This window comes from Ostrinia nubilalis, chromosome 21 (assembly GCF_963855985.1).
Source record: "Ostrinia nubilalis chromosome 21, ilOstNubi1.1, whole genome shotgun sequence".
Taxonomy (NCBI): domain Eukaryota; kingdom Metazoa; phylum Arthropoda; class Insecta; order Lepidoptera; family Crambidae; genus Ostrinia; species Ostrinia nubilalis.
The window spans coordinates 8,093,999-8,121,621 of NC_087108.1; the positions used below are offsets into that span (position 1 = coordinate 8,093,999).

The 27,623-nt window shown below is 35.4% G+C and overlaps 3 protein-coding genes across 5 annotated transcripts in view; 2 read left to right on the forward strand and 1 right to left on the reverse strand.

The window, feature by feature from the left end:
- LOC135082280 (rabankyrin-5) overlaps positions 1-27,623 on the forward strand; it is a 47,228-nt gene that overhangs the window by 1,973 nt on the left and 17,632 nt on the right. The gene's annotated exons all lie outside the window — the stretch shown is intronic.
- LOC135082282 (uncharacterized) lies at positions 954-26,299 on the reverse strand. 3 transcript variants are annotated; one of them, XM_063977062.1, is made up of 5 exons: positions 26,097-26,299; positions 19,909-20,041; positions 13,007-13,180; positions 12,377-12,536; positions 10,936-11,252 (listed from the first exon to the last, which is right to left on the reverse strand). In XM_063977062.1, exons 2-5 carry the CDS (start codon positions 19,970-19,972, stop codon positions 11,129-11,131), a joined length of 522 nt encoding a protein of 173 aa, XP_063833132.1. In that variant the 5' UTR covers positions 19,973-20,041; positions 26,097-26,299; the 3' UTR covers positions 10,936-11,128. The 3 variants fall into 3 exon arrangements, with proteins under 3 accessions (XP_063833131.1, XP_063833132.1, XP_063833130.1); XM_063977060.1 differs by lacking the exon at positions 26,097-26,299 and having other exon boundaries at positions 19,909-20,308; XM_063977061.1 differs by lacking the exons at positions 10,936-11,252; positions 12,377-12,536; positions 13,007-13,180; positions 26,097-26,299 and adding exons at positions 954-2,530; positions 5,629-5,793 and having other exon boundaries at positions 19,909-20,318.
- LOC135082281 (uncharacterized) lies at positions 15,273-17,518 on the forward strand. Its single transcript, XM_063977059.1, has 2 exons — positions 15,273-16,594; positions 16,673-17,518. Exons 1-2 carry the CDS (start codon positions 15,387-15,389, stop codon positions 17,445-17,447), a joined length of 1,983 nt encoding a protein of 660 aa, XP_063833129.1. The 5' UTR covers positions 15,273-15,386; the 3' UTR covers positions 17,448-17,518.

The window sequence follows — 27,623 nt, forward strand, 5'->3', positions numbered from 1 at the left end:
AAAACTGCTTTGGTTACATCGCGTCGTGCAATCCATGAGCGAAGACGTTGTATTTCTCTGTCTTGTTGAGTACCACGCGAATATGAGTATAGATCGTTTCATCCACGAAGACGCGCCCCACCAATTTTTGGTCGAGGGAAGCGCGGGGTGCGGGGAGTTTGATCCGAGCAATCCCAGCGTCATTACTCATTATTGTAATGTGCGTGCACACTCGTGGATAATTTCAGGTCAGCTATTGATCGCACACAAAAGTAGTTGTATTAAAGACTCGCCAGCTTTTCGTCTAAAACGGCTGTATTTTACAAACTGGATATGCGGCCAAGTTTGTTTTCGCCACTAAGTCGGCGCCACTTTCGCTAAACGGGATATTTTATTTTTACATATTATTATACAAAGAGGCTGCATATTCTGCAACCGAATTCTGGTACCTTACATACTTATTGGATTATTGAAAATAAAACTAGAAAAGCGCCATCTGGCGAGCTGTTTTTGCTCCATCAGTAAATATACCTTGGTCACTGTTTTTGTATTCTGTAACTGTTTACTTGGATGGCCACACCTATTGGACCGCAAGAACCTAATGGACAACAAGAAATATTGTTCCTATTTATATCTTTCTGACAACTAGAGCCAAGAAGATAAGCTGTAAGGCATTCCTAAAATGCTATTGTGATAACTTTTAACAAGGAAATGCTAGGTTAGCATAAGATTTAAGTCTACTTTATGCTGTCTACTCGGTTTTAAGACAACCAGGTGTGTAGGATTGCAGCACGACAAACGCTAGAAGGAATTCCACTCTCTTGAAGAACGTTTGTAAATAATGTATGTGCGGTTGACCACATAATCTACTTTTAATGATGACTACTTTGGTAAACTTTTTATCTAAATCGCTTTACGCTTGCAATCTAGAAACAAATATAACTTCATCACACGGGTTAGTGAAACAGGGTTCATATTATCAAGCAGGAATGTTTATTAAAAGGTGTAAATACAATTTACAATACAACTTAAATTAATAGGATAGATATTTAACACATACACATTACACATACATTTTTAAAAATAACTGGGAATTCTTAAATCTAAATAAAGAAAATAAAAATATATGATTGATTCCATTACATACTGCCTTAAAGGCTGACTTTATGACTAGCAAAATTGCTTAATATTAAAGCACCACCCCTCACGAAGCTCTCTTTCTTTGGAATATTAAATAGAATAAGTAAAATACAAATCTAATATTATTAGACTACATAGCAAATAAGCGAACCTATTTTGTTATTTATACAATATATTCGAGTTTTACATAATTAACCTATTGGCAGATAAGAAACCCGTAAAATTGTTGTAAAAATGTATGTTGTATTTTTTAAGAAGTATGAAATGAAGTAAGATATTTACAATATTACTTTTAAGCAATAATTTTCATACTAAAAACTGTTTCTACAATAGGCAGTGTCAGAAGAAACCAAAACATAATAATCTGTATGTTTTTGGTGTCCTTATGACCTAGTTTTGTAAAGAATGCGTTAAAAAATCTTTTTCTCGGTATGAAGCAGTGTTTCCATCTACCTTATCGGCTTAAACTGACTACAAGTGATAACGCTGCATTTCATGCACTCTCTAACTTGTGTTTAAACTATTCTGTTATACAATCTTCACACTTTTGTTTATTTGTAAATGTGACTGTGAAGGTCACAGCCGGCTGTTAAACATTGCTACTTGTCATTTGCATACATTATAATGTTGAAACTATAATAATAAATTATGGTTAACAGTTCCGAAACAATTAACACGAGTACAGCTTTATAATTAAATTATAGATTGTTTTGCCGCAGTATTATGTACAGATTCATAAAAATAGGTAATTAACATATATATTGAGTATTAAACAATCGCTAATGAACATTATCCTTCCTTATCCTCGACCAACTGCAACAATATTCATTGTTGTTGTCATCAATAATAAAAGAATCCGCTACATGGAATTTGTTTAAATTATCCTTATTAGCATTATTTTAAAATACAAGTAAATGATACTAAGCCTTTAACGGGCATAACAAGTCCAAAATATTCATCGTTTTTGGACCTTAGGGAATAAAGTTCGAAATAATACTATATTTCCACTGCTGTATAAAGGGTTAAAATCCTCCAAAAATACATGCTGAAGTAATTTGCGCGCTTTGTCGCTAGACATTTAAAAGGTAAAAAGGGTTTATAATATTCCCTAAAGTGTATTCAAAACTTCGTCAGTATTTATTTTTATCATTAGCTCAATAAAAAAGAAATAATATTGGTATAAATAAAGCTAAACATATCCTCAGACTCGAAGCACTATTGCACAAGTCTCCCCTACAGTAGCATTCAGTAGATTTAGTAGGGCGCTCATCGCCCGAGTGGTCCTTGCAAGACTCCTCGTAAGGTTCGTATATCTCGTTCACTTTCCGCCATTTTCCATTTACCTTCCTCTGGTCACCGTCCCAGGTTTGCGCGGCGCAACCGCGTTCCACGCTTCTGGTTACATCTGTAACTGAAATTGAGACGAAATAAGTCTTTTGGAAATAATGGCAGAAAAGGCTTGAGGTCTGGGTGGGACATTAACAATGAACGTAACTATGCAGATCTCAAGATGGTCAAAATTTGATTAAAACGTAGTTATGCAAGGTTAGGCCCGGTTTCCACCAAAGTGGAGCGGAGCGGACAAGTGTTTTGAATAACCAATCAGATTTCATTATTTCCACTTCTCGTCTCCGCTCCGCGCAGCTTCGCTTTGCGCCGCTGTCAAATTCTATAGAAAATTTTGTCGGCCCGACACTTCCCGCCTTGGTGGAAACCGGGCCTAAAGGTTCAAATTACCTAAACCATCTAAAACCGTAAAACGAAACTTTTTTAAAAAATAAACTTAGATGTGGACTCCGGAGTTAAACAGTAGCTTCTCAGTTGAAATGTTTACCCTATTCGGTCAATAAAATGCAAGAAAAATAAAAGCAATCAAGTCGGTAGTCGGCGCCACAATGGCCGCTTTGTCACAGCTGGGCCACATGCCCCTCTTAGGCGCATTCCACACTGAGGTGACTTAACACACATGTACATAATGTAGTCCATGTTTGGCCATATCTATGTGATTCTTGTCTTTTTGGCAAGAACCCTATGGCTGTTACCATCAAAATAATCATGTTACCTAAATCTGTGAAAATAAAGACCGTTTTTCTTGGCCTGTATGGTCACTTCCTTAGAATTCTCTTATGGTGGCATGCAACCCTCATTAGCACTGTCCAGTCAGTTTCCTAACCACTTTAACGAATGCGTCATACGAGAAACGTAATTCCACTCTCGCTGTTTCGATTTTCTTACAAAAACACATCATACAAATAGATGAAGTTACCGGAAGGAAAATGGCACAAATGGAATTTATGCAATTATAAAAGGAAATATTCTACCTTATTTTAGTTATCAGAAATCCCTATTGCTCACTATTCAGCGAAGAATTTACCTCAAGGCAGTTTTTCTTTATCTGTATTTGGAGCAGTGGCAATGGTGACGGCATTCTACCGCCGACCTTTTAACCATTTACTGCTCGTTTAGTATTTTACTATAATGGTGGCGCGCCTCAAATCAATTATCCTAATTCTCCTTTTACGCCGAATACAAGTGCCCTTTTACAGCAACTCGTAAAGTCGGCCGTCTTAGTATGCGACACATGCTTAATACGGACCTACATAAAAGTTGCGTAAAGGAATTCTCGCAAGTAGCGGGCTCAAGACGTGAAAGTTCGATGAATGAGTGATGGAAGAGGATATTTTTATTAACCTTCGTTCTTTGTATCGCATTTTAATGTTAATGAACTTGCCGATGTGTACGTGTGTCAGAATAATTCAATAATATTGACTTCCGCGCATGGAAGGGCTAAGAAAGGCATCAAGTTCACAATATGCGATTGCAACACCGGAGTAGGTAAACCACTCGGTGGCTATGAACTGTATTAGAGTATTAAAATCTCTCTTCAAGGTTATTTAAGCTAGAAGCAGCTTTCGAAAATAAGTGTAAAACAAAAATGTGCAAGTTTAGGACGTTAAGGTCAACCGGTCGTTGCTACCTCTTTGTATGTGCCATATGGCCATCCGTTGTGCTTATTTTGATAGCTGCTATAATCCGTTTTTAGTGTTCGTTAGCGGAACCCTTTTAAGAAAATCACGACCATATTGGCAAATCCTTGCGTCTTTCTGTGTTATATCAGGGTTTGTTTATTTATAGCTGAATGTTTTTTACTTCTTATTTTTAACACAATATTATTGGCACAATACAATGTAGCGGCAAGACGCCTTCGGTATTCATTTTCGGCTGTTGTTGCGTTAATGAGCCAAAGTTATCTCAAAATTAATTCTAAACTTCGAAACTTTGTTTTAGAGGCTTGGAGCTAGATTGTATCTTCAATCTTCGGTTATCTTGCACGTCATAACACGAATACTAATGCTTATCATTTACTTTAATTGGGGCCAAATGCAGCAGTCCAAGGTTAAAAATCGTTGACATTCAAATCAAGTTAAAAATTAGCCTCATAAAGCACCAATTAGGTGTAGACGAACAGACCTCATGACCCGACTCTACTAATTGAAGCCATCAATATAATCAATGGCCAAAACGGGGTTAACGTACCACTGGTGTGGTAAAGACACTCTTGCAATATTTTATAATGGGATTAGATGACGCCATGCTCGAAACAAATTATCAAATTGCGGTTTTCAATTAAGCTTTTAGTGAAACATTCGTTCGAAAAGCCAATGACACATTTAACTGGTATGTTGCCGTTTGTAATTTTGGATTTATCCTATTATTTATTGGGCTATATGATCTGAGCAATTTACCATTCTGTAATTTAAACCAGCTGGCGACGTTTTTAAAGACGTTTTAGGATGAAAAAGATCGGAAGGAATGGTCGGTATAGTTTTAATTTTGATAAATAATACTGATGACAGATGATGTTTACACATAATTATGCCCTTATTTTGATGTCGTCTTTCTCACCTTCAGATATTGCAAGTCATATTTATTCAGGGCCAATATCTATGCGAAGAGAGACAATCAATAACGTTGTTTGGTCATGATACTCGTATGTATGTAATACCAATCCGTATTATTTAGGGCGTAAGGGTGGCTGTTATTTACCCACTTCAACTACTTTTGTCTGACGCCAGGGTGACGCGCAGACAGTTCTTTCATTACTTGCTACTATTTGCCATCTATGGCGCCAAGTTTACCCATTAAATGTAAATTCCTACTGTTTTTTTGGGGTTAATTTTGAGTACGATAATTTTGTCTGAATGTTACAACATTTCTCACAGTATATAAAATAGGGTTGATTGGTGGCATTGATTTCTCGACTTAAAGGTTCTGAAATCTGGGGTAGATTACACAGATGAGACACACGAAGTGTAAAAATCATTACGTGTATTTGTTCACAGATTGGTTAAGTTAAGACTCGACTTGAACTGATTGCGTCCTAAAGAAATAAGATTCCATGTTTACTGTGGTACGGTAAGCTGATTGAGCTGTCAGGCGCCCAGGCAGTTCATTAAGCAACTGAAAAGGAGACAAAGTTTTTTACATCACAATTTTCAATCTACTTACGTCCGTTCCCCAGTTGGAGGGTAGTGATTTTCTTGAAGCACATGGTGGATGAGTTGCACTCTACAATGTAGGCGTCGCTGGCGTCGAAGTGGGTGCAGAGACGGGTTGTGCTCGTGTGGAATTCCTTCTCAGGAGAACACTTGTAGCACCGCACGCTTTGAGACGCTGGAAAAAAAATTGTGTGCGTGGTTGAAATACTGTTGCTGATATGCACTTCTACTAAGGCCCGCCATACGCGGACATCTTGAAGCAGCTAGATCGTCAGGTTCAAGCTGCAACTGTAGAGAAAACTACAGCATTCTACGTACAAACATACCGGAACCCCTCGAGCGAGCAGTTGTGACTGCTTCCGGTGGTTCGGATCTGACCATATATGGCGGGCCTTACTCGAATCAATAAGGTGCAAAAACAAAAGCAAACCACTTTTACTTTGCGGTAGGGGTGTCCACCTAGAAAATACATCGATGACTTTTCGGATGCAATAAATATCTAGCTTTTACATCGATTGCTTTCTCAAAAGTATTTTTTCTAACATTAAATCACAAAGCTTATGACACTCCTAAACAAACTATTTTTTATTATCTTGGTCTCCTACTGCCCCCATTAGACAGGGAAATACTGATAGAATGAATGTAAATTGTGAATGAATTAGGATGGTCTAGCTAGAGTATATTGTAGACTATTGTAGAGTATAGACAGACCTAGAGACAATAACATTATTCTATAGTCTTTTATTACTTTGGCCTGTAATAAACCTATTAAACAACCATGGAAGTTCTACAGATCTTGATCGGGAATATCTAATATAAGATAGTCATCAAACAATAACTAGCTTATTATTTGTAATATCAATGGCTTGTATATTAACAGGAAATATACGTGAAAAATGGAACACCATATCGATAAAAATGATTAATGTGTGTTATCTTCAATAAATAATAAAAACTGATTAAAATAATAAAGGCCCAAGGTTCATTTTAGTGATTTTAATTATTCTTATCTTTTTGAAATTAATTTAATTAATGTAATGTACTTTAATAACAGAATATAGCTTAGTATACACTAATACATGTAGTATAAACGGTCTTTTGTTCGTGCCTATGTTTTTGCAATATCCAAAAACATTATTGTTTTGGCACAGGCATTGTTTGAATATTTACTAAGTAGGTATACGGTCGACAGCGCATCACATTATTTTTGTAGTAAAGTAGCACATATTTCAACTATGTAGGTAAGTAAGGTAAGCCACATAGTAAGCTTTGAGTACGCATCATTCGTACATAGGAATGTCAATAAAAGCTTTTGGAAACAGGACCCTAGTGTAAATAAATAGTGAAAGTACATAGACTTCTAATAACTAGAGGTATTTATAATAGGTTCAAGTACCAATGTAGAAACAATTGATTCATTTAAAGAAAAACTAATATTAATTACTAATAAATAATAATATTTCATTTAGGAAAAATCTCTCTAGCCCGATAAAATATTGAACTTACAATTCTATAAGTCAAGGATCGTATTATCATACATTAAATTCAAATTATGCATAATGCCCAATAGCTTTTCTGTGGCTAGACAGCTATAGAATAATTATGGGCGAATTAGCCTTCATCACGCCTACTGTGGGCGTGACAGAGTAACCCACGTGTAATAAAAATAATATTAATATTAACTTTACTAAATACTTTTAGATGTTCATACTTATTTAAAATCCTAACAGTTTGAAGTTAAAACTGGGGCCTTATTAAAAAAAGTTAAACCCGGGATGAACACTGGTGTAAAATCACATTTCCGTGCTAAATGTCAATTTAAACTAGAGTTCAACTAAGTAGAGTTTAAATTTTGTATTAAAGGGGATAATGTCCTAGAAGTATTTGAAGAATGGATATTTTTCTTTGTGTATTGTCATCATGAAATAAAATAATAAGCATTATCGAGTCCTTGACATTATCAACCGACAAGAGACAATACAAGATAACGAAACGCAGAACTCCCATGGAAATTAAAAACAATACACTACTTACATTTCCACAACATTGTAAACGCCAACATAAACAGTGTCAAATCCATTTTCATGAATAAAACTCCACTTAAAATTCCGCTGAAATCTATTATTAAAGTAAACTTTACACAAATTAAAAACGAGCGGCAAATTCTATAGAATCATAATGAGATTTAATATTGTTTATTTACAAGCCGCGTTTTCCGTTCCATGTGCTACGACAGACTGAAATGTTGCACCTCCATATTCAAGTCATGATTCACAGGAAGGAAGCCCTGTGGCAAAACGGGACATGTCCAAATATCGAAGAAATGTAATTCTACGCGGACTATACGCTGATTCACGCGGTCGATGCTGGCGCCGGCGCGCGACTAAACTTTGGCGGTCTCCACAGACGACTGCTGATTCGGAATCTTGCTTCACTTCACCCCACTTGTCGTTTGTTTTGGTTTTTATCAGCCCGTCTGAAGAATGCTACCTCGCGAACGAGGCGGCGAAAGTTACTAAACAGTAAACACTAGCTGCCAAAGTACTCACTCTTCAAGCAATTATCGCTTTTTTGCCGAGAGCAGTAATCTTGGCGTATATTTATTTTTGTAACGCTTGTTGGAGTAGCCGCACTTGATATTATTAGGTGGTCGACCGCTGCGTGCCTATCCAGCATTTTGATAGTTTGCAGGCTACCTAAATTTAGTTCATTGTGAAATGAAATCTCAAATAATCAAATAGGTCATTAAACCTGATTTTTATTGTAATTAAAAATTAATAAATCAGATTACAAATACTTAAATCTTTTTTTACAATTCGCGACTTATACAGTTTTGCTATTAGCGTATGTTATTGTGAAACATTAACCCATTCTCGATATCATACCAAATGACTCCCACATCCTTTGATAAAAACTTGCTGTTTTATTTTCTGTCAGCACATTCACTATAGCGATTGACTGGTCAATGTAGGCAAATATTATGATTCACTGAACCATAGATAAAGTAATCGAAAGTATTTTCTTATGTATTTTTTTATTATTAAACGCAGTTACCTACTTTTGTTTAGAATGTTTGTCTAGACTAGTGCAGATTTTTCAGAATATTTTCATCTATGTATTAAATAAACTATACTTCCTGCTATTCCTAACTGCCAGAATGTATTTCGGCGATTGGTTCTCCTCTATTCTTTCCGCCGACCTTGATGGAAGAATCCCCGATTATTTCAATAGTCTGGCAATACTAAAACTTTCCTACCGTAGAGAGAAATCTGTGAACATTGAAATAAAAAAAATATACAGTTTAACACAAGTACATACATACTTACTTCTTCTTTTTTATTACTTTCGTATTTATAATTTGTATTTTTATGGATAAAACAAATAAAATTAGAATTACATTCATCACAATATTACTTTATTCGTTTATTTTCTCGTAAACCAGTGGGAGCGTCATGTTTCGTGCGTGACACCAATTTGCCCTGACTTTAATTACAGAATATACCTAATGCTAATACATATTTTAATGTATTTTGCCTAGTAACACAATAAGAGTAGTAGTGGTTTAGAAATAGTTACAAAACTATGTTATGAAACTATCAATATTTAGTATTTAATTTTGATTATTTATTTTATTGTTGATAAATGTTAAGTACAACAACGCTTCATTTCAGAATGCTGTATGCGCATTTTATTAGTTTATTTCAATTTAAGGAAACTTAAAATATTGTATTTCTATTGTAATTATAGGTGCATGGTTTTGTCATATTCACATAACTCCTTTGTTTGAAATGTGAGCAATGTTGCGCTGTGGGCAAATATTGTGCGCAAATTTCAAAAGTTTGTTTTACAGAACGAAGGGTGTTTTAAAGGAAACTTTTCACTTTGATAAAAGAATTATTTAAGATAATATATTTGCGTCCAAAATGTTTTAATTTGTTTGTGTTACAAGTTTTTTGTAAAGTTTTTATGCAAAATCAAACTTATCATTTTCATTTATTAAAAAACAAAAAGTATTCACTGGAATAATGTCATTTCTCCTTGTAAGTCTACTTAAATAACATTAACATGAATTAAACATTTATTTTTATAAAAAAAAGTTAAGTCACCCTTTTAACTAAAAATCTAAGCGACTTACTAAATTCTTTGGGTTACTTTTGTTGATTCGTTTGTCAGTTAATTTCAGGAAAATGATAAGGGTTGTACGTACGTAGGTAATATTATAATTAGCTAGTTTTCAACATGATACTATTATTTATTTACTATATTTATTGTTCTTAGTGCATAATTCTTGTTTTCCATTACTATGTATAAAGTCAAGGAACGCTGTTCGCTCGGTACCGTTTAGTTATTTCACTGTGGTTTTACCATTTATATACACAAATATTTTCCTTGCAAATTGCATTTTCCGCATGAACACTGCCAAACTAGTGCTAGTAATTGATGAGTTGGATAATTGTTTTGACTTTTCAATCGTAACTTTCACACGGATTATGTTGATGTACGCATTTTATGATAATTGGACCTCACTTTCGTATGTATGTATGCTGTCAGTTTTGATACCTGATTTTTTATGTAATATCAAACTATAGTCAGCTGCGGTTGGGATTCAAAATCGTATAAACCTTCTTTTCAACCGACTTCAAAAAAGGAGGAGGTTCTCAATTCGACCCGTATGTTTTTTTTTTTTTTCTATGTTTGTTACGCGATAACTCCGCCAATTATGAACCGATTTGAACAAATCTTTTTTCGGCGTATAGGTAATACCTCAAGGGTGGTCCCATTTAAATTTAATAATAGAAAAAACAACCCCCAAGGGTGGAAAATTGGGGATGAACTTTTTTATACGCAATATCTCCGCCGATTATAAATCAATTTGAACGATTATTTTTTTGTTGAATAGGTATTATCAAAAGGGTGGTTTCATGCGAATTTGAAGAAAATATTTCACCCCCAAGGGTGGAAAATTGGGGATGAACTTTTTTATACGCAATATTTTCAATTTTTAGTTTTTTTTTTGTGTTCACGCATTTGAAGTCGGTTTTATTTTTTTTTAAAGTTAATTATTAACTTATTCATACCCTTACCATTATATTTTCACAGCATCGCAATATTATAAGCGAAGGCAATCGCCGTGGAACGTTGGGTTTCACGCGTATCGTATATTATGTTAACAGGCAATCGTATAATGTTTTAGCTGAACCACATTCCATAACAAAAATTAAATACATTTTCTTTCGTTTTCATATAAGGTATAATGCAGATATTATTATGTCCATCTACTCGTAATAGCAATAAACATTTTCATTAAAACACCCAATCCATGCCTTAAATTATCTTTATTATACATACATAAATACAAAAGGCTATGACTAACACATAGATTCTACCTAAGCTTAAAATTAGGTATCATTTCAGTTTCCTTTAATATCACATTGTTGGTGCATGACCGCACTATGCTATCACATACATAGTTAATTCACTAAGTGTTTGTGCGCACTGATCTGGATTCACTACCTGAGGCTATTGATGTACTTCATGAGGTTGAAGACAACTATGACCCCCATGATGTCGGTATACCCCTCGTGGTTGGTGCTCGGTGATGAGTTGCATAAGTTCTGGCGGCAGTAGCAGAACCTGGAATAACATAGAAATAGAATATTAATATTAGAATTTGTTTGCATTTTTTCCATTATTTTCTACCTTTTATTGAGAATTAATTGAGTGTTACATCGACGCATTTTCAATTTTCTATACATATTGATTAAAAAAAATTTGGTGTTTTCTTCTTATCCAAAATAAGTAAAATTAAGTCACTGTCATTAATGCCATATCATTTTAATAACAACAGCTGATACTTTACAAAAAGAGTGATATATGTGCCTAGATGGTGGCTCTTTCTTTAAAGCTTTTTTGGATTTGCTATATTATTTAAATTTTAGATTTGTATTTATTTATTTGAGCTTTATACACACATAACTTGGTACTTAAGGCGAACTTAATTTAGACATCTTTTAGATGCTAAAATGCTTGCATTGAAGATTCAATTTCCTTTTATTTGTACAAACGAAACGACTTATTACATAAATGTACAAGTAATCTTAATAAGTAATGATATAATCAAGTACCTAATTGATTAATGATTACACGTCTTTCATTAATAATGATATTACGAGTATATTGGTGAAATCGGAGTTATTATTTACATTTATTTGATCGGTACTTTATTAAATTTCAATTAATAGCGCTGATTTTTACCGCAACTAGCTCACGTAATATTTTGTTTTGAAATAACGTGTAGGGAAAAATTCTAATGAAAATATAAGTGCTTAAAACAGTTGCAGACTCCACCAGACACTCACCTACAGATACAGATTTTCTTAGGAAAAAGGTCATAATAGTGTTGAACGAATTTTCGAAATCGTCATTTGACAAAGACGGAAAAAAGAGTAAAAATGAGCTCACTCAATATTCAATACTCCCGAACTCTTTCTCGGAATCTCTTTCTATTTTATGCACATGACGACCGCTCCGCTAGACATCCCTAGTTCATTCCTCTTTAGCGGTGTGGAAAACGGGATTAAAAGATATTTCAAATGAATTCTAATAACGTCATCATCATCACCTCGTTTCAGCCGAATGATGTCCACTGCTTGACAAAGGCATCCCCCAAGGATTTCCACAAAGACCGATCCTACGCCGCTCGCATCCAGGCACCTCCCGCAACCTTATGTCAATAACGTCATATTCGGTTGAATTACCTATTATGTGACGTGGTCCTCTCGCCCTTATCGTCGATATCTTGGCAGCCCTCCACGTAGGGCTCAAGGATCTCCATCTTGGGAATCCATTTCCCATTTACAAAGTCGTAGTGCTCATTCTTCTGGGACGCGCAGTCGCGGAGGACCCCCGTAACTTTTACTGGAAAGAGAGAAAACACTTATTAATATAGATTTCTTTTATTGTTTTCTGAACAATCCAATCTTCTTTCTGTCGGTTTTTGCAATTTACTACTACGAATAAGTAATTCTATTTTCCTTTAAAATCCTCTTTTTTCCGTCAAAATAAAAAATATCATTAACAAAAATTTATCTGTATAATATCTTCAGCTTGTTACTGTGGCTTACGTAAGTACTTGTACAATTTAGGCAGCCGATTTTCATGTAATATTTACCAAGTTTGGAAATGCAAATGTTACAATGTATCCAAATAAAATTCCATAAGAATACAGGTAAGATGACTAGGTGACTGATCTCCTCCAATGAGATCCAGGTGGAGTCTTTCTTGACGAGAAGGGGCAGTCCACTATGAACCTCTCGGAGTAGTCGAAGTGCACGCACCGGTTCTTGGTCGAGTTGTAGATGCCTATACTATTACGGCAGGTAGCTCACCTCCTCCAATGAGGTCCAGGTGGAAGGCTTGCTTCATGCACATGGTGGAGAAGGGGCAGTCCACTATGAACCTCTCGGAGTAGTCGAAGTGCACGCACAGGTTCTTGGTCGTGTTGTAGTACTGGCCCGGCAGCGGGTTGATCAGGCATTGGTAGCATTGCAGGCATGATACTCCTGAAAAACACATTCATATTGTTATTTTTATATGACGTTATGTGTCTTAACATCGATGAAAGAGTGAAGGAATCGAAAACATGTTTTATCGTGCAACAGCATTGCTAATGGAGTCAAGGAATCGAAATATTATGAGGCCTTCTTTTCTTCAGGCAAGGTTTAACTATAAAATGGGTTTAAACTTTCTATGTTAATGTGAATATTATGTTTTAAGGAACTTATCTTTGTATTCTTGGATATTGATTTATTAACGGTATTTTTTACTGTTCATAGTCACGCTTTTGACTTTTCTCACAATAATAAGGATCCATCACACAAAATGATTATGTCCGCTGTTATTTGTTGCCTTAGTCTAGACGTCTAGACCAGACGTCCTTCGTGCCGATCATGAACTTTAAAACATTCGCCTAATGAAATGCATGCCGCTTTTACTTAAAAGCCTCTCTTTTACTTAAATTAATAAGAGAGACCGAGCCAGAGGCTTGGCCATATCTTTCTTATTATTCCAGCACCTGGCTAGATTATTGTATTTTTAATGTTAACCACTTTAGTAATAGGTAATAGGAAGATAAATATTGTATGCCAGGAAATACCTGCAAATTACAGTTACAACATTATGACACAGTAATTATTCAGGTTTACTCACAATTACTGCTAATAGGTACGTTATATTGCAAAATGTTACCGTCGTTCTAACTGTTTATACTCGCATTAAGTCACTTAATAGTTATTGGCAATGCTGCGTAAATGCTAGTCATTAATTTTCCTCTTATGAGATTTCAAATCAAAGTTATTTTATTGGAATAATACCGTCCTTAATGTATACAGCATATTAGGTGTCAAGGCGGTGGCTATTTGCTGACTATTTAGCGTACAGCAAAGTGCTAACCGTATGCAGTATGCTCAGAGCAAACAAAGTAACTCGTAGTTACGACATTGCACTGTGAGTCTGTGAGTCATGGGGTCCGAACCGTTGCCCTCAGTGGACCCGCCTTTAAATGGCAACCTTGAGACGACCGTCTACCCTGTAATGTCAGCCCCGCCTGCCACGCAGCAAAAATAAAACAAAATTGCAAGAATGACCAACTAATACGCGGTGAAAGATGAACCGCACACAGATGAATTAAAAATACTTGGATGTATCATGCACTCTCATGAACACAACGAGCATTATTGTAGAGCTTCAAAACCCAGTTACTGTTGTTGACTATGTAACAAGACCGTGTAAAAGAAAAACATTTTAAACGCTTGTTTTATTTGGTCAAACATTTAATTAAAACTCATGATTGAACCATGATCCGTCATGGACATTTATTTGTACAACCAGTAAGTACAATACACCATAATATTATATGATTCTAAATCAATATACTTTCCCCTTTAAGCACAATGACACGAGATATTGACACTGTTTATAGGCAATAAGTTATCAAATTCTTGTTAACAGTAACAATGAAAGAGTTCTATTAATTACATCGCCATAGGTCACGGAACCGATGCCCTGGTCAAGTCATTGAACCTGTAGAACACATGTTGAACATAGATACTGTCAGCACTTTAAATGTATAATTAGTTAATTTGCACATGCGTAGAGCGAGCATGTGTAACAAATGAACTAATAGTAGCGATAGTTTTATTAATCGGATCCTCTGTTTGATGAGTCATAGCGTTGAGATGTCTCGGTATCACTCAACAGTTTCTTGAAAAAACAAAGAAACTCGGATATGTCACTATTTTTTAATTTAGTACAGATCAATGTCCTTTGCCATGCCTACTCTAATACACGTTGTGTCCGTATGAATCACAGCAAGTTCTGCTAACTCCCACGCCGGTTCATATTACGCATGCGTCGACGAATGATCGCTCTTGGATTCAAACCTTGTCCCCTTTGACTGAGTGGCTAATAATAGTGTTAGCATTGTGAATTACTGTGGCAGTCCATTCAATTCCGGTCGATTATTGTTTGTCGCAGAGCTGTATGCTAGTTAGGTATACGTAACTACTACTGGCACAATTAAGTAATTGCAATCTTAATAACTATATTTTATTTTACTTAGCGGCGCCGATTTAAACAAGTGCCATTTAAAAAGTAGGTTAACACTTAAATAATTTGAATTTTTTAAGATTTGTAAACTCCGTCGCGATAAATAGGTTGTAGGTTTCATTACATGATATATGAGCATGTCTATTGTAAATCTAGTTGGCAATGTTTTCTTCAAAGGGAAAGTCAATAAATACACCGAAAAGAATTAGAATGTTGTTCGTGTGCTATGCATTTTCTGTTCTCATAGTTCATTGCTCCGGCATTGCAGACGAATATTACGATGACCACAACCTCGAAGACGTCCCGATATCTTTAAACAACGTGTCCGATTCGCGCAGACTTGGAGATGATAACTTACAGAACACTACATTAGAACAAAATGATACTTTAAGAGCTAAGAATCAAGAAGACAACTATGAAAGTGACGATGAATTCAAAATATTTGTCGGTAACCAAAATTATGACGCATACAAAAAAGAAAAAATTAAACTTAAATCGCAACTCACTACCGTCAAAGTCTCTACAATTCCACGCCGTTTATCGTACAAAATAGATCCTAAAGATAAGACTCCGTCAGAACTTCATTTCTTAAGCGATTATGAGTATGTTTATGAGGATGATAATGAACACCAATCGCTAAAAGATACCCAAAAGCCGTCAACCACCACAGAGACCATGAATAATACTGAAGAAAACAAGACCAAAGTGTTTCTCACAGATTTCTACAATTTAGAACCAGCTGCTGTTATCCCGGAATTAAATCAAACTTTTTTACCAAACAAGAATATGTGGTATGTACCTGAAAAATACCCTTGTTGGCAATTACCTATTCTATACGGAGAATTAGGCAGGAGAAAGAAAACTTCAAATATATTTCTAGTCAAAGGTGGAGACTTAAAAAATGTTAACATACCGGATAAAGACAAGCTGCGTAAATATATGCTTAAACCCGATGTGCCTACTGTATCGTCTCTCAATAAATGGTGCAGCGTAGAACCATGCTATGGTGATCATACACTTTGCCTTTTCACTGAAAATCATGTTTCAAAAGTATGTGACGAAAATTATCGTGTACATAAACCTACCATACTAGAGCATATCGCTATAGTCAATACAGTCAACGCTATGAGAAATCGTATAGCTAATGGAGCTGCAGATGAATATCCACAATTGCCGGCCGCAAAGAATATGAAACAAATAATATATGACTATGACCTAGAGAAGATGGCTGCAGCCTGGCTTCGCCAGTGCCTGCCCGGTCCGCCTCCATGTTCTGCTTTGGACGAGCGCTACGTATCGCAACTCGAATGTACGAAATACGCAGACGAATGCTGCGTTAACTCATATAAAATCGACCCAACATCTAAATGGTAAACAAACATATTATCTTTCATAATATAATCATTCTAAATATCTATAATTGTTATTACAACTTGTTATTATTTCAGCATACCTAAAGATGAGTGCTTCGTTTCGGCTGTAACTGGGTGTATTTATGCTTGGTTTCTGAGCGCTGGAAATAAATTAAGTGAAAAAGACATAGAATGTGGACATATAGAACCCTCGACATATAACACAGTTCAATTAATCTGGGCCGATAGCAATAAAATTGGTTGCGCGTATGGGGAAAGACCTAATGGTGATATCAGAGTAGTGTGTGACTTCGCACCGGGTGCTCCATATTTCTTGACTACAAAATATTACTGTGGATTTATCTTGCACCGTGATATAACAGATATTGTGGGTGCTGATGACGACTCCGATCTTACAGATTTGACATTTTTATCTTCTTTGGGACTTGATATACATAGCGTAACTCATGAACACCCAAAACAAAATTCACGCGTATTCGACATTGCACCTAAACACCCAAGAAAATCTTGGAGCTTGGATAGTTTACAGAATCTATACTCAGATCTTAATTTGAGAGAAGTTTTGAATGATTATTCTAGTGGCACAAGAGGATCGATAGCAAAACTTGTGACAAGGTACAGATTTTTTGAAGAAAGCCAATCAAGATGTGACACTGATGAGCCCGTGTACGTCGCGGGGAATCCAGGGTCGTTGTGTATTGAAAAAGGCAGAAGATTTCGCGCTCTATGCTATGACTTCCGAGATCCCACGCCTGGGTATAGACTAGTCGCTGTCGTTGCACCAGCCGCATTGTTTTCTTTAATTCTGTACGACCTGTTTAGCGGTGTGGTAAGACAGACCAACTACTGACCGTGAAAATGTAATTAAGGTCACGCACGAGTTTGTAATTCTTTTGCCTGGTAATAAATGTCAAGATCTTGGTTGTGGAGTTTATTTAACGCCAACATCTATCTAATGTTCTTCTTGTCAATATTACGAGTATTATTAGGTTCTTTGGATACTCACATTTTCTCTAATTTGTTACTTCATAATTTGTTGTGCAGCCGCGCCTATTTCCAAGGTGAAGTGACGCCCTTGATAGTTTTTGAAAGCCTAAATTGTATCGGCCGTATTGTTGCGTAAGTGAAACAAATAATTTGTCATAGCTCGTCTATCTACAAATAATAAGGAAAATGTTTGTTAATACAAACATTACGGAAGTGTAGTTCGGTACAAATGTAGACATAGAAAACCGCCTAACCCGGTGCATACCTACATAGTTGTGGGATAAAGCCACGATGCGGACACTGTTTTATGTACAAGCGCATTTATATCGGAGTCATGGACGTTTAGATGTTTATTCAGTATTAAAACGCTTTTATGTTTTTAACTATTTCATTTATGCCTATTTCAGACGTTTATTTGTCACTTAATCGCCATTGCAAGGCAAGCTTCGCTTAGTTTGTAGCTAGACAAAAATCTAATTGATAGATCATCAAAATAATATACCTAAGTATGGTTAAGAGACTTAGCTAAAAAATGACCATCACAATGAATTTCCCTTTGATTGTTGTTATCGCAAGCAAAGTAGATAACGATTACGCTAGCAGATACCAACCAGACAAAATAATGTAAATGTTTTTTTCTGTCATTCTAGTTTGTTCACATTTCGTAACCGGTTTGGTGTGTCATTTTGTATAAGTTATGCGAAAACATACGTTTATGTAGATACTTCAGTTGACTAAGTTAAACATGGCGAACGTGTGTTTTGATACGGTGGCCATGTGCACGCCTAGGATATTGCGAAATCGGTTTAAAGATAAATTAAACAGTGGTATTCCAAATCCGCCTGGTAAATTCCATCCATTGGATCTGAAACGAGTGGACGACGACCGGTACCTCATGAGAACAATTGCTCACGCCGACAACAGCACGCAGCATGCAGTGGATCTCCTTTGGGATATCCTCGTGTGGAGGGCCACCGTCGGGGCAAGTGACATCAATGAAAGCAACATCAGAATGGACTACGTAAACGAGGGCTCAATATTTCCACATGGAAGGGACATCGATGGATGCCTCATACTGGTATTTAAATCCAAACTATATAGCAAAACTAAGAAGGACTTGAACGAAGTTAAAAAAATCCTAATTTACTGGTTGGATCGGATCGAAAGGGAAGAAAATGGCAACAAAATAAGTCTATTTTGTGATATGTCACACTGTAGCAATAGTGATTTTGATATGCAATTAAGCAACTTTACAAAGATGTTGTTTCAAAAGTACTATCCATTCCTTTTAAATTATTTAATTATATACGAAATGCCATGGGCTCTGTCAGCAACATTTAAAATGATCAAGTCAGTTCTACCACCTAGAATAGCTTCACGTATGAAGTTTGTTACGAAGAATAATATTGCTAAAATTGTACAATTAGACCATGCATTACAATCATGGGGTGGAAGAGATGATTACAAGTTTGAATTTAAACCTGAGAACAAAAATGAACTGACAAAACCTTCAGATATAAGAGTAAATAGTAATATTTATCCGACAAAAGAAATGATTCACCTAAAACCCACAAATTCGGTCATTTTCAGAGGAGAGAATAACAAATTAGTATTGTCAATTCATTTGACGCTGGTTAATAAACACGAATCACCAATTGTCTTTGAAATTAGAAGTACTTCAGAGGTTATAAGTGTGAGTCCTATATTTGGAGGTTTGGATATAGGACAGTCAAAATCTGTTGTAATGGTTGTGCAAGATTTCAATTCACCGACCTTAAACGCCTTGACAATGGAGAAAATCATCGTCATTGGACTAGAAACACCGAGCAGTTCGGTAACCAAAGAAGAGATACACGATATTTGGCTGAAAAATCCTAAATATAAAGTGCACGAATATACATTCACAAGTATTATAGGTGAAATTCAAGATGAGAGTGGTGTTATTTCAAATTCCTTAAATGATATTCGTGCAAACAATCGGGACCTCCAGAATCAACTAAAAACTTTGAAATTTTATCAACTTTTCACAATGATTATTGTTGTTATTGTGGCATTTGGCATATGGCTTGAACATGTTCGATACTAAGTGCAGTATACTGTCAACTCTAGGCCTAGTGATTATGCAGTGTCCATAATGTATGAAATTGAAATGAATGTGAGAGTTTAATTGAAGACCGATTTCTTACGTGAACTAATTCGAGCGAGCACTTCCCGTCCGCATTCCTGCATGGACTTCGGAATATCCGAGTTTTACATGCAATTAGTCTTTTACTGGCTGTAATGCTTACAATAATTAAAAAGCAAAATTGAGCTTTATTACAAACCTGAAGTGTATAAGGTTGATACGGCTAAAATCAACGCCAGGACACATTCTTGGACGGAGATCATTGTCGCTGCAGTCAACGCCTCCGTCTTTTGAAGCTTCTGGACGAAGTTGATGGCACTGGATTCGTTAATCTGTGAACAATGTAATTCAGATGTATGAATGATAAGATATGAATTCAGATAATAATCCATGCTAAAAACTTGACGGCTGTACTCTTCAGTATAGTTAGGTCTCAGTTAGTTGTTAAGTTTGGGGTTAGTAATAAAATAAGTATTGTTAGAACCATTAAATTATTTAAAGCATGTACATTTATCGAGACTGATTTACTTATGATGTAAATATCCATAGAAATAGGCATTATTGAAAGTTCCTTATTAAATGTTAGCAGTAATGCCAGTAATACAGCTGTTTTTGTTTTACCTAAAATAACATTATCATCAAAATATCAATGATATTCCATATTTGCAGATAAGTTCATACGTGATTTACTGATAAATGCTTACTAAAGCGATTACGTCAAACAAACAAATACTTGTCAAATAGGAAACAAATTAACAATTATGTAATCAACAAACAATAATGTATTGTAATTTAACGTTTACATAAATACAATGTATTGTGTTTTAAAGTAGCTTGACGTCATGCTCTTACTTAATTCAAGTTAACTTTGATAGAGTTTATTAATTTGATGATGTTTACATTTCTCAACACAACTTAGAGGAGCTAGTCGTGTTGTGGAAATAGCAAATATGGAGTAAACCGGACAGAAATAGCCATATTGTGATTGGTGCAGCAACACGTGTAGTGGCGCGGCGCGGGCGCAGCGTCACAAAATATAACAGAGCGTGCAGAACTGGCGCAGAACGTTTCAAGGTCCCGACCTCCTTGGCGGCGGCCTTTCCCCTGGCATTTGGTTAGCCGAATAAGCTATCCAGTGCATCGATAATAAATTGCTAATTTAAACTTCTGCACGTTGACCCGCTTGCGTGGATATTGTTTCCTAAGAATAAACTGTCTCCCGGAAATAGTATATTCCCGACATTAAAAAAAGGAGTCTCTACTGTAAGTGTTAGTGTTACCTACATTCACTAGTTACAATCAAGGAACTACGCTCAGACCAAACTACACACTCACAATAAAATAGCAGGAATCCATTTTGACTTGCCCAAAAACTCGAAGAAGTACCATACACGAAGTTTCACATTTTACAGATAATGCAACGAGTCTGAAATTCGAAAACAGTTTCGAGAGAGCTTCGAATTTTAACAGCGATATTATTTTTCGAAAACTCGTTGAGCAAAAATCCAAGTGGATATTGCGACTCTACTCTACATAATGGACCGGCAGCATTGAACATTAACCAGCCCGTTGGTTTTCGGTTGCCGACTGGTTTTCGTTATGGCCCAACTGATTTGCAAAATGCCCATACAAAAAGGTTGCACACGTTCGACAAAAGCGCATACAAAATGTCACAAAATGCATACTTACCTACTTGTGTAAGAATTTATTTATTTTAGTCTTTACTTTTCTTGCTTATTCATTGTGTAAATTGCCAAAAATGTATGTTTTTCATATGAACGCGCGAATTCTGAAACTAAAAGTTACAAAACGCTAGTAACAAATTATGCAATTGTGTTCTCTAAAACGCAATCTGCATTATTAATCTAAGTCTTAATAGCTGATAATCGTCTAATGATTTAACTAATTGTGGAAGTGCATCAGAGCTGCACGTCATCTTTGTTTGATATGTGTGCATCATATCTTTTTTACCTTCAATAAAAACTCATAAAACTCATTTATTTATGCAAGTAAGCTTTTAAAAAGCACTTTTACACACCCCAGTATTAACCATACCTCTGCTTCAGGACAATAAATAGGTCAGTGATGAAAAGAAGCAACGCAAGAAACTCAGTCACTATTGTCAGCCTCTTTTTCAAGGGTTTCAATCACTTATCTACGCTATGTGCAACAAAATATTTTAGTATTCTTTAAAATCTGCTGTCGCTTTTTAGTTAAAGAACCGGATATCTAGTTACTGGCCTTGTACTAACGTGTTATGTTACACAAAGTCCAAGCTACTCATACATTACATAACTGTAACACAAAAAAAACACTTGCATTTTCATTAACGAATTGACGTTTCTTCTTCAAATTTTCATTTATATTTTATCAGAAAGCCATGTTACCTACATGAATAAATGCGTGGTTTTGATATGACATGATATTTAAAGAGTATCTAAATAAACAAGTAGGTATGTAGTCATTTTAGCCTGCAATCTTAGGTCAAGTTAAGCCATAAATAATATCTCAATATCTATTCAAACAGAGCAGGGATTTCCAAACCGTTTTGTTTTGGTTCATACAACACTAGTCTTCCGTGAAATATGGCCATTGCTAAACTGCATCTTAGTGGGTAGAGTGCGTAATAACCAAATTGAATTTCGTACAATTTCATGATTCCAGCAGAGTGAGAAAATCCGAAATAATTTGAATCAAATCAAACGAAACCACAGACATAGACAAAACGCAGATTTAGTGTAAAGTGCATTGAATTACGAAATAGTTTAGAAAATAAATAGAGCAAATATAAAACGTATTATTTATCCAAGAAATGAACGGTGATACATTTTTATTAATTAAATTTTGATTTATTTAGATTACATTTTTAAACTAGAACTCGTAATTGACTTATCTTTGCGATTCTTTAGGTTGACTGGTAAGAATACTGTATTACGTACTGATATTGAGTCCCCCAATAGTACTTTTTTAGCAAATTTAAATAAATAAATTAAACAAATAATACGATAAGTAGAGCAAAGTCATCTCTATTTGGCGAAACTGTTTCTTCCTTCCTTCCAATTCCGTGCAATTGCAATATGTAAGAACATAACACTGAGTATTAAGTACCATCTCTTCGAAAATACTTTAAACTTGAGATCACTAACAAAAAAGCCATCCAAAACGTTCGGCCTCCGCCGACGCAGCGCGTCTCTATAACATCACACAATCATTCCAGTTTGGAGGTCTAACTTGATATGTTACGTCACGATCGCAGGTAACGTCCGCGCAAGGTCGTCGCGTGACGATTACCACCGAACTTCATTAGATGCAGGTTTATTTGGAACAGTTTGTTGGTACATAGTTTAAGATCCATGCGAGATGGATATAGCATAGTCAATAGGAATAGACTCTACCTAATCATATCTCCGATGGCTTATCCGTCTGCCCAGCCCGGGAAGTGCAGATCTAATCCTTCTTTTGCCTCCTCTGATAAATTAGGAAGGGTCATGCTGCAGTGGAGAGTAATTGGCATGATGACGATGAGTTAAACAACCTACATTAAGTAGGTCATCACATAAAGTGTTCACAATCACAACAAAGTCATGAAATAACATTTTAATAATGACAGAAGTTAGTTTAATATCAAATGTTTCAATAAAAGACACTAAATCATGAATTATGCAGATTGCAGTTCTATATTTTATTAAAACAATGTCTTCGAGCAATGTGACTCAACATTCGATGAAAATCTTTGATTACGAACGAGTTTTGTGACGCATCGCATAATTTTTATTACCAAGATGCATTTAAAGTTGCGTGTTTTATGTCCACGCGCGATATTAAGAACATTGGCATGAAGTAACTAAAATGTAGAGTTTATTATATTCAGACATCAGTCAAATCTGCGTTAGCGTGTCTAGCACAAAACAATGCACACTAAAACTGCTTGCCACGCTTGACCTGTTCTGGTTACCTACAATATTGTTGTTTTGTGAAATTGTTGTGCAGATGTTGCTTTTCGCAGATTAATCGGCTTCCTGCAATATATTTTTGAGAAAATATTTGTTTTGCACTCTTTTAAACACATTATTTAGATGTCTGAGAAGTACAGTAATTTCCAGTTTATTTAGGGAATTGCAGTTATATGTCAAAGCTATGGTGAAACCTCTGAAAAAAAATCTGAAACATCTTAAGTGGATCAAGTAGATGTGTGGATTTTCTTCAACTATTGTTATAATGTAGAGAAACTTGGGCCCACGGCCCACTTGTAATTTTAAGCCAGTAGACTGGTTTGACTTTGACTGACCTCCGCATGAATTTTGAAAAACCTTTCTAAACATTGAGCAAATTTAAATTTAAGTTGCTAACTCTTTTGTTTTCGTCGTATTCATTAAGTTGGAGGTTGGAGGAGAGGTAGGAATAGTCCCGATTGGCAAGTACCTACGAATTTGATTAGTCCAAACAAAACATGTTTGATTTAAAACAATTCCTAATTAAGTACTTTGTGACAAACATAAATCTATGCCTAAGCAACAAGCAAAAGCTATTATTTTATATAAATAAGGCCGTTTGTGCAACTGCCTTAAAGGCATTTAACTTAATTATCGTTACGTTAAGTTTTAGTTGTGTCATCCATCATACTTTGCTGTAATTAAAACTATCGGATTAATTAAATCTGCTGTGTCGGTAATCAAATAAGTACTTATTTGATAATAATATAGATCTTTTTATTAGATAAATGTATATGTTCCTTTCTTAATCGCAAAGTATACAACAATGTGTACTTGTGTAATGTAGGAAACTGCTACTGGAGAGTAGAGTTAGATAAGACATTTCTTAATTTTATTATTAAATTAAGAGTAATTGTATTATTAAATAGCCCAAATCTATAAGCATACAATAATATTACTAAACGAATAAGTTTTTAAATATACTTAATGCACGCAGAGCCATTAACAAGCTATTTAAACATTCGTCATATATGAATTTGCTATGAAATGAAACAATATTTGAGCAGACATGTATTATTCAACACGTGTATGTAACGAAACTTCATTAGCACCAAAGGTGTTAATTCATTTTATACATGGAATCTCAAATTACCCATGACTTCATAACCTTCGACCAAAGAGGATCTAAGTAGTGTAGTTTGGTTGGTGGTAGAGCTTGTTCTAAGTCCGACTGGCTAGCTACCACCATCTTACCTAAGTCTGTCGCCATAACAGCAATGTTAACAGCATTGTTGTGTTCCGGCAGGTAGAGGTAAAATAGCCAGTTCCTCCGTGGTTGAGGATTCCGGGTGAAGCTCGCTTCCACCTTCGGCCTGATCGTCACTTACCATCAGGTGAGATACAGGCCAAGAGATTCCTCGTTGTGGTTTAAAAAAAGTAAAATAGACTATTGGAGGTTCATTTTTAAGGTTACGTCTAGAGTCTAGCCGTAACGTTTGTTTTTTTTATATCGTCAACCGTCATCGAAGTTTTATATTTTTGGGTACCTTGCGATCACTTAGAGCCGCTCCTTCGCTCTACCCTAGGATCGGCGCTATATTGTGGCATTATTATAATTTGATTTTCTCTAAATGGTGATTCAGCTACTCAAGGAAGTACAACTGTTCGACACAGTAGACGTCACAAGATTGACACTGTACTGTTGTTTCCATAGTCACATTAGTGTTAACTCATACGTGTTGATTATTCTTTATTGCTGTATGAAAATTGAGAAATGTATTTATTGAGATAAGCATCCCATTACTATCAAAAAGAATGGCATCATAAATACATACCCTTAGAGATTATTAATTTCAATGTAGAGTTGTCTAGTATAGTTAATATCGATGAATGTGAGATCAATAAAATTATTTATGAAGCATTAACGTGTACTGATGTACACATAAATCTAATAAATTGTACCTACTATTTTAAGATATCGTCATGTGCCCGGCTATTGACCTGATTAATCGTATAAGAAATGACGTCATGCATACTTCAGTTAGTGTAACGATGTTTGTAAACAATATAAAAAATACTTTATTAGTAATCATTTAATAAATTGATTTGATTTGGTTTGTTATACATTACACGATCGCTCAAAATGTGTATTATGCGTTCATATTTAAAATCTTTACGGTAAAGGCGTTTGAAGAAACTTTTTCTTTCATCTGGTTAAATATTAAATATCTTCATGCATCGACAATTATGCAAAACTGTTGTAAGCCTGTTGAATATGTAAGGAAGGCTACTAATGAGCGTCTTATTATTTTTATCTACCATCTACATTTAATTCATTCTAATTACCACCCGGCAGGTGGCAAAAAGTATGATCTCAAAGTTACCTCACCCGCGCTGGTATATAAAAATAACAATTATCAGTGAATCATCCTGTGGAATCCTCAATTGATATTACCTTAACATCTAACGATTGTTCACTTCGTTATAATCGGTTATCACAATATCACAGAAAATTGCACCTTATCACAATGATATATGTTTACAATATGCACTGGCAGCGAGTAAAACGCACGTGTTTGAAGGAATGGCACTGGTCGAGAGATATGCGCGTGCGGCTTGTTGCGGAGTCAACAAACAACTGTTCGCCAAAGGCCGGTTTGTTTTCTCGCAAGGACTTTTCTCATAGAACGTAACTTAGGGCGTAACACTTGTGCAACGCGAAATGAAGAAATGATCGCATTTAACTAAGCTGCTAATAATAATATGATTTATGTCAACTTGAGATAATAACAGGCACTTCAGTCATTCAGAAACGATCTTAACCTTTAACTATGGACGTGAAAAAATAATCACACTCCCATGGACGTCGGGTCTCACAGACCCCTATCTAAAATTCTTCTTATTTTCATTTATCTGAATCAATTTGAATTTATTAAAGAGTTGATATATATCTAATAACTATTAATAAAGGATTTAGTAGTAAATGTAATCAAAATTTAACCATCATTTTAATTTTTTTTGCAAATTTTAAAAACTTAGACGTTTTTCAGTGTTAATTGACTTGCCATCACATGTAGGCTCCTTGATTACAGTAGACTATTAATAAATAATAGTAATATTTTTTTCCTTGCTAATTAATAACCATGTAACTTAAAAACATGAACAAAATTTCTGAAGGACATAAAATAAAAATTTTGACAAGGGTTAAAGTTACAAAAATTATACACAGTAGCCTAGAACACTTAAGACACATTATCTCTACAGGCATGTGTTATCTTTCTTTGAGAGCTTTGATAGGCAAAATGTAAACCATTCAGAATTGGAATCTGCAGCAATGGTGAATTCTAAGACATCTAAACTCAAAAGAAGAATCGTCTACAAGAAATACCTTACTCCTGAAATGTTCTTTAGATAGTTGGTCTAATAATATAGCTAATGTACTCAGATACTTTCTGCCATTATGTATTCTTAAACTAGAACAATTTATTTAATATTATAATAATATAATATAAAAAAAATAAAGTTGACAAGTCACATCCATACAAGTATGTTTGTATGGAAATTATAGTCATCGGGTCTCCCAGGCCCGGACAAAATTTTGGATGGTTATTACTCACGTAATAAGTGCCGGAAGACGGGATTTTATGCCTCCATGGTCCAAACACAGCTAAAACTGAAGCTACTGAGATGGTCGAGAGCAGCACGTGGCGGGAAGGTGTTTAAACCGAGAAATTGGAAAGGGGGGTGGGCCTCTGAGACCCGACGTCCATAGTTAAAGGTTAAAGGGGAAATAACATTTAAAGGTTGTCGATCGTTATATTATTATGTCTCTACTTTAACTATGTTTTTCCGGTGGCAGCAACGACAAACATAATCATGACAAAACTGCATCGTCATTATTTCTTGGTGATGTCAATCCTACTGAAATATGCTGCGCCATCTAGAGATTCCACTAACGGGACTACACCCACTCGGACCCACC

Bases quoted from the DNA above. Each gene is read 5' to 3' on its own strand.
- LOC135082281 (XM_063977059.1), top strand. From the start codon at position 15,387: ATGTTTTCTTCAAAGGGAAAGTCAATAAATACACCGAAAAGAATTAGA. The intron at 16,595-16,672 runs GTAAACAAACAT...TTATTATTTCAG, and splicing joins ATCGACCCAACATCTAAATG to CATACCTAAAGATGAGTGCT.
- LOC135082282 (XM_063977060.1), bottom strand. From the start codon at position 20,101: ATGGATTATTATCTGAATTCATATCTTATCATTCATACATCTGAATTA. The intron at 13,181-19,908 runs GTTTGTAATAAA...TGTGTTTTTCAG, and splicing joins ATCAACCTTATACACTTCAG to GAGTATCATGCCTGCAATGC. The intron at 11,253-12,376 runs GTAATTCAACCG...ATGTTATTCCAG, and splicing joins AGGACCACGTCACATAATAG to GTTCTGCTACTGCCGCCAGA.